At 33.5% G+C, this 7,848-nt stretch overlaps 1 protein-coding gene across 3 annotated transcripts in view; it reads left to right on the forward strand.

Annotated features, from left to right (window-relative positions):
- SMEK2 (SMEK homolog 2, suppressor of mek1 (Dictyostelium)) overlaps nucleotides 1-7,848 on the forward strand; it is an 89,946-nt gene that overhangs the window by 45,378 nt on the left and 36,720 nt on the right. For all 3 annotated transcript variants that reach the window (XM_012649864.1, XM_012649866.1, XM_012649865.1), the window contains exons 8-10: nucleotides 972-1,103; nucleotides 2,921-3,023; nucleotides 5,243-5,284. In XM_012649864.1, coding sequence (XP_012505318.1) covers nucleotides 972-1,103; nucleotides 2,921-3,023; nucleotides 5,243-5,284 — 277 coding nt within the window. The remainder of the gene's footprint in view (nucleotides 1-971; nucleotides 1,104-2,920; nucleotides 3,024-5,242; nucleotides 5,285-7,848) is intronic.

The raw sequence follows: 7,848 nt of genomic DNA on the forward strand, positions 1-7,848 counted from the left end.
AGCTGGACAACTAAAAATATATAGAAAAAATTAGCCGGGCACGGTGGCGCATGCCTGTAGTCCCAGCTACTCGGGAGGCTGAGACAGGAGGATCGCTTGAGCCCAGGAGTTTGAGGTTGCTGTGAGCTAGGCTGATGCCACAGCACTCTAGCCTGGGGGGCAACAGAGTGAGACTCTGTCTCAAAAAAAAAAAAAGAAATATGTAGGCAGAATACAAATACATTTTGTATCTGCAAGCTGCTTTGTAGCCCTTTATTCCTTAATTAATTAATTAATTTTTTTGAGATGGGATCTCATTGTCATCTAGGCTGGAGTACAATGGCATGATCATAGCTCACTGCAGCCTTGAACTCCTGAACTCAAGTGATCCTCCTGCCTCAGCCTCCCAAGCAGCTGGGACTATAGGTGTGAGCCACATCATCTGGCTCTAGCCCTTTATATTAAGACCCAAGAGCATGTTACTGATATAACAACAAATCTGTTTGACATTAGATCATTGTGTGACATAATGTTCCCTTACCTCCTATGGAGAATTTCGTACTGGGTTATTTTTTGTCATTTTTTTTTTTTTTTGCTAGGAAGGATTTTCTAGTTAGAGGCTGATATAATCTATGTTTTAGGATCACATGGTATGTGATCTTGCTTGTTTAGTCAGCCTCTAAATTCATGCCTAAGGCTGAAACCTAGAACAAGAATCTCTTAGAACCTCCAGTGAACAAGAATCACTGGTAAGTGATTTTGTTTTCTGCTTCCCTATAACCTGGAGCATGCTCTGCCTTTTTTTTTTTTTTTTTTTTTTGAGTGGGATTTTTCACTCTACCATGTTTATAGAACTTTGAAAGCATTAGGAAAAAAAAGTTTAAGCTCTTCCATTCTTTGTTTTTTTCTCTATGTGATTCTGATTTTGTTCTTTCAAATGATGTATTTGTTTTATATCCAAACCAGGTCTAAAGGAAACTTTTTTCTTTCAGGATATCCTTCTTATTAATGTAGTAATTGAACAAATGATCTGTGATACTGACCCTGAGCTAGGAGGTGCTGTTCAGTTAATGGGACTTCTTCGTACCCTAATTGATCCAGAGAACATGCTGGCCACAACTAATGTAAGAAACCCTGAGATAAAACTGTTTTTGGCCTAGTGAGTTTTAGATGGTTTTATAATAAAATTTTGAGAAATAGGAAATACTTAACGTTATTTATACACTTGGTATTCAAGTAGCAGTGCTATTCTTTTAGCAATTCATTTGCAGCAAAATACGAGATTATAATCTATTAAAATCTTAGTAAATTGTTAAGGTATTCTATTTATGGCCCTTGGCCTCTGTATGTTAATTTCTTAAAATTAGTACACAATGTTATGAATATACTTCACACTACTGAACTGAACACTTAAAAATGGTAACTTTTCAAATGGTAATTTTTATGTTATTTGGTTTTATCAAAATTTTAAAACGGGAAAAAATTAATGTATACTGAGTAAGCTCAGCTACATATTGTCATAAAAAATATTTAAGAATTAAGTCCTTAAATCCTTAATACTTAAAGATTAAGTACTCCAGAATATTAATAGTGGTTATCTCAATGTAGAGGAATATTTTTCCTTTATATAGTATTTCCTCTCAATCACAGAATATATTTTTTTAAATCATTACAAGTTTATGGGCTCAATTATGTAAAAAATGGTAGCAAAAAATCAAAAGACATTATTTTCCGATTATAAACTTTTTTTTTTTCAGCATATTATGGGGGTACAGATGTTTAGGTTATGTATGTTGCCCTTACCCCCCCTGCCCCCCTATAAACTTTTTAAATTGAAAAAAATAGATCTAAAGTTCATCTATTCATCTAGAGGCTTGATAAATTGATTCAGTGGTTTTTAAAATTCAGAAAGGTGGTAAAATACGGGGTTCTGATTTTTAAGCAGTTAAGTTACTATCAAATGGCTTGATTGGTTCTTTTTTTTTCTTTTTGAAAATGTTTATTCTTCAAAAACAGATTCAGATTTTCTTTCACTTGAACGTTATTTTTTAAACATGAGAGAATTTTATAAAGTCCTTTTTTGGGTTACATTCTTGGAGAAAAATAAATACACTGTGCAAAGAAAGGAATTGATCAATAGTGGTGATTATGGTGCATGCTGTTCTGACTTACATATTTGGGTTTTTTGTCTGTGTTTTTTGTTTATTTGTGGTGAGAACACCTAAAATCTACTCTGTTAGCAGTTTTCAAGTATATGATACATTGTTACTAACCATAGTCACCACGTTGTACAAGATTGATTGGTTCTTCATTGCATTTCAGATCACACTTTCTTTTCTTTTCTTTTTTTTTATGGCAATAGGGTCTTGCCCTGTCACCCTGGCTAGAGTGCAGTGGCGTCATCATAGCTCACTGCAGCCTCCAATTCCTGGCCTCAAGGGATCCTCCTCCCTCTGCCTCCCCAGTAGCTGGGACTACACGGGCATATCACCACACCCGGCTAATTTTTCTATTTTTTGTAGAGACAAGGGTCTCGCTCTTGCTGAGGCTGGTCTCAGACTCCTTACCTCAAGCAATCTCCCACCTCAGCCTCCCAAAGTGCTAGGATTATAGATGTGAGCCACCATGCCTGGCCACAAACACCTTTCGAAAAGAAAATTGATTTGAATAATTTTCCTTGAAAAAACTTTTATGAAGCTATCTGATACTTATCTTGCTTTCATTTTTATTTAATATATAATGTGAAGTAGACTTGATTTTCAGTTATGTAGAAATAAGATTAAAGTGAATATAACTCATTTTTTGGTTGTTTCACAGTATGTAACTACTTTTTGGTTTTTTCATAGTATCTTAAAGTATCTGTAAATGATCTGCACTGCTAATTCTTGAAGATGTTTTATTAATTACAAAATTAACAGTATTTTTTTTAATTATGTTTCAGAAAACTGAAAAAAGTGAATTTCTAAATTTCTTCTACAACCATTGTATGCACGTTCTCACAGCACCACTTTTGACCAATACTTCAGAAGACAAATGTGAAAAGGGTAGGGTCTCTTATTTATCTGTTTATGATTTCTGTTTTTAAAGAAGGACAAAATAAATATTAAAACTAATAGGCTGTTTACTTTGTGCTTTATATGACAGGGAAATTACTACTGAAAAATTTAAACTGCCGCATAAAATCATGATTTCCTTTGTTTCTTAGTGGCTATGGAAGAGTGATAAAATGTGGCTAGGCTATACTTTCAGGCGTCATTTCTAATTCATTACTAGAGAAGTTTTTCTGAACATGTAGAGCACCGAAAAAAAAAAAAGAAAATAGGGCAAAATGTTATCTCAGTGTAGGAGAGATGTAGACACATAGCAAAAGGAGATTGTTCCAAGTTGTTAGAGTTGTTAACTAGAGTGAGTAGGAATAGACAGCATAAACATTTAACTTAACCCCTAAATGCACAATCATATGCCTGGATATATATACGAGGGGCAAGGCTTTTTCGTATGTATTTTTAATTGCATTTCCATGTTATCTTTCTTATATAAACTATACATCATCAGCTGCAATTTCAGGTTTCAGGTTCCAGTTTACTAGAATAGAGTGAAAACCTAAAGATATTTCTAAAGCAGTGTGAGTGCAAAATCCTATTGTGGTTTTAAATGTATCCATCCAGTATTCATAGTTGTGTATCTCTAATTTGGAGACAGTTTTTTGAGTTCTGCTGTATTCATCTTAGCCATAGATATTACAGTTCTCTTAGATTTCATCAGTCCACAGTATTTAAATTATCATACTAACATAAACAAAGTATTTTTATAAGCATAAAACTCAATGGGTGAAATCAGAAATATGTGGCAGCATAATAGAACATTAGCCACTGTCTGAGAATGTTAGTTAACCGGATGAGTCAGTTAAGAGAATCTTTACAAAACTAATGAAGTCGTAACATGAGCACACACTACATAATTCCATCAATTCCATTTCTGAGTATATGGGGACTCTCGCTAATATGCATGTCCATGACAGATATAAGAACGTTACTGCATTGTTTGTGGTAGGAAAATGAATAAGTGTGGTATGGTTGATATAGTCATATAATGCAATAATATTTTAACAGCAGTTAAAATAATTGGATTGAATTTGGGTATATCTACTGAATGATTCTCAGAAATGTAAAGGTGAATGGGTAAAAAGCACATCACAGAAGGTTTTATTGCAGAATGGTTCTGTTTTTATGTAAATTAAAATAAATGCATTTCTAATGTTCATTTTAAAATAAAATACTTCCAGGATACAGGAATACAGTGGTAATAATATAACAGACACCCATATAGTCCCTGTTGGCTTTATCAAAACTAACTTGCCGTATTTTCATTCAGATTTTTTAAAAAATAAAAAATATTACAGATATAATTGAAGTTTCCTTTGTGCCCCTTCACATTCTTATTCCCATCCCCACTCCCCCACCTCTCAGGGTATCCTGAATTTGGAGTTTATCACTCCTATACTCCCTTATGTTGTTATGATATTTATAATATGGTATTATTTTCCATATTTTCAATGTTGATATAAATTTACTGTTGTACATATTCTGCATTTTTCTTTTTATCGACTGCTATTTTTGAGATCTATTCATATTGATACCTAGAATTCTTATTTAACTCACACATAGTAGTCTCTTACATGAGTGTGCTGTAATTGGGACATTCTGCTTCTAATGTCCATTTGTTTCTAGCTTTTTGCTATTACAGATAGTGCTCCAGGATACATTCTTGTGTTGCTCTCTGCAAATGTGCCTAGATGTGCTCTAGGGTGTGTGCCTAGAAATCAGAACTTATTTATAATGGCCTACTTAATTTAGTTTTTTAAAACATTCAAAGCATAAATACATTGTTAACTATGTCTTATTGTGAAGATTTAAAAATTCCTGTATTTTCTGTTTTTAAAAATGAGATGCAAAGACATATCCTAATTGTTGGATGGTGAATAGGAGAAGGTAAAACAAGATATATCAGTTTTATCTCTGGTTATAATCTTATTTTTTTATTAGAACATTTTTGCTATATTGTCTTTTAATAATTTCACATCTACTCATTTCTGTAAAAGGTTGCAGATATAGCTATAGTATTCAACCAAAGCAACCAACTCTTAATGGTTATTTTGAGGGTAAAAGGAGATTATGAATGAAGACATGCATTGTATATTATAAAGTACTAGGAAATGTGAGATGATATTACTGAAGTAGCTGATTTTAATTTTTTTTATCAGATAATATAGTTGGATCTAACAAAAACAACACAATTTGTCCCGGTAAGTATAAATTCATATTTTATGAACTCATGAAAATTATAAGCTTTTTCCTACTCAGATTATAATGCATTTTTTTTTTTTTTTTTTTTTTTTTTTTTTTTGAGACAGAGTCTCACTCTGTTGCCTGGGCTAGAGTGCTGTGGCATCAGCCTAGCTCACAGCAATCTCAAACACCTGGACTCAGGTGATCCTCCTGCCTCAGCCTCTGGAGTAGCTGGGACTGTAGGCACGCACCATGACGTCCGGGCTAATTTTTCTATTTTTAGTAGAGACGGGGTCTCGCTCTTGCTCAGGCTGGTCTCGAACTCCTGAGCTCAAAGGATTCTCCTTCCTCGGCCTCCCAGAGTGCTAGGATTAAAGGCATGAGCCACCAGGCCAGGCCTAACTTGGAACTTTTGTTTAAATTTTTACAGTTTAAAAATTTTGTTGCCTGAGAATAATTGAGCTAGTCTACAAGAGAAGATAAATTTTAAAAAATTTTTTTCAAAATTAAGGATGCTGAATTCTAATTGGGCTAGTGGTGAGTTAGGTCAAAAACAGTAATATATATTCAGTGGGCAGTTGATACTTTAATGCCCATTTAAGTAAAATGTTCAGCATTCAAACTTTTCCTTCTAGTACAGTATTATGGAGCAGATTTGGTTTTAGCAACATGGATCACAATATTAAAATATGGATTAAGATAAAAGGAAATACTAACATTTTTTACTATAGTCAATTCAAGCTGGAAGAGCCAATGTAGGAATAATTGCTGTCTTTTTGTTATGTCACAGATTGCACATATTTTTCTATCAGTGGCCTTTGAAACATTCAATGAAACTTACAGAATCTGGATAAGTAATGCAGTTATTACTGAGCTACTTATTTTGGCAGATATTTTCTAATTTAATGGTAAATTCGTATGTTAATTTATTAAATATAGTAGCATTAAGGTTATTATTTTAAAAGAGTCCTTATTTTTAAAAAATTTCTGTTGAAATATTTCTGTTATTATTTATATGGAATTTGCTTCAAAAAAATTCTGGAGGGTGGGATAGGTAGATTAAACAAGAATGGCCGTGAGTTAATAATTGTCAAAGCTGGGTGATGGATATGAGATTTATTATTGTCTCTAGTTTTGTTATATATTCAAAATTAGGTATAAAAAGAAGTTAAAAAAATATGTAAGCTAATCTCTATGGGTTGACTGTTCCATATTTTTTATTAAACAAATCACATTTTATTTCTTAAAATTTTTCCAAATTTTTAAATTTTTTATTTTGGAATAATTTTAAGCTTACAGAAAAGTTGTAATAATAGGCTGGGTACGGTGGCTCACACCTGTAATCTTGGCACTTTGGGAGGCCAAGGCAGGAGAATCACTTGAGGTCAGGAGTTCAAGACCAGCCCGAGCAAGAAGAAGAGCAAGATGCCATCCCTACAAAAAATACAAAAATTAGCTGGGCGTGGTGGCTTGCACCTGTAGTCTCAGCTACTCAGGAGGCTGAGGCAGGAGGATCGCTTGAGCCCAGGTGTTTGTGGTTGCAGTGAGCTATGATGATGCCATTGCACTTTAGCCAGGGCGACAGACCAAGACCTTGTATTCCCAGATACCCTTTACATAGATTCCCCAATTGTTAACATTTTATCTGTCATTTGCTTTCCCATTTTTCCTATGCTTGTATTTGTATATATACACTCACACACATACTTACCTATGTATTATTTTATTTCTACCATTGAAGAATAAGGTGCAGAAATGATGACATGATGTCCCTTTATCCTTAGTTACTTCCGTATCTACAAACTAAAAACTCTGTGTACATAACCACAATATAATTATCAAAACCAAGATGTTGACATTTTTAGTGTACTAAAATGTTTAGTATTCTACAGGGTGTCCCAGAAGTCACCATAAATAGGGAAAATGGAGAATGGTAGCTAAATGTACCTTTGTTTACAAATTATTCATTACAAAATTTTTCCTTTGTATGGACGCTTTTGGAACCCCCTGTGTTACCTAATGACAGTCCTTAATCAGATTTTGTTCCTCTTCCCAGTATTGTCTGTTTTAAGCAAGACAAAAACAGTTTCTGATCTAGTTTGGGTTTCTCTGATGTTTCCTCACGTTTAGATTCAACTTACTTCTTTGTAGCGGGAATGGTACGGAAGTAATGTTTTCTTCAGTGTATCCTATCAGAAAATACCCCCAGCTTTTAAACATGAGCTTAAGTTTTCTTTCTCCAGGCTATTTTGCCATTTCACGGATTTAAGGAGTTAGGCCATTAACAACTTTTGTAGAATTTGAGGAGCTACTGTTGCACTCTTCCAATATGTCAGAATGGGTTGAAAAAAGTATTGGATTTTACATATATATGTGTGTGTGTGTGTGTATATATATGAAGTATTGGGTCTTTTTAATATATATATTTGTATGTGTGTATACATATATGTGTGTGTATATACATATATATGCATGTATATACAAAAGGATGGATGTTGTAGAAACATTTCCAGTTTGTTTTTTAAATGTAAAGTCCAAGAATTTAAGAAAAAGTCTATGCGTGTTTTTTAATAATTTGCTT

This window comes from Propithecus coquereli, unplaced genomic scaffold, assembly GCF_000956105.1.
Source record: "Propithecus coquereli isolate 6110/MARCELLA unplaced genomic scaffold, Pcoq_1.0 Scaffold305, whole genome shotgun sequence".
In the NCBI taxonomy this organism is placed as follows: Eukaryota; Metazoa; Chordata; class Mammalia; order Primates; family Indriidae; genus Propithecus; species Propithecus coquereli.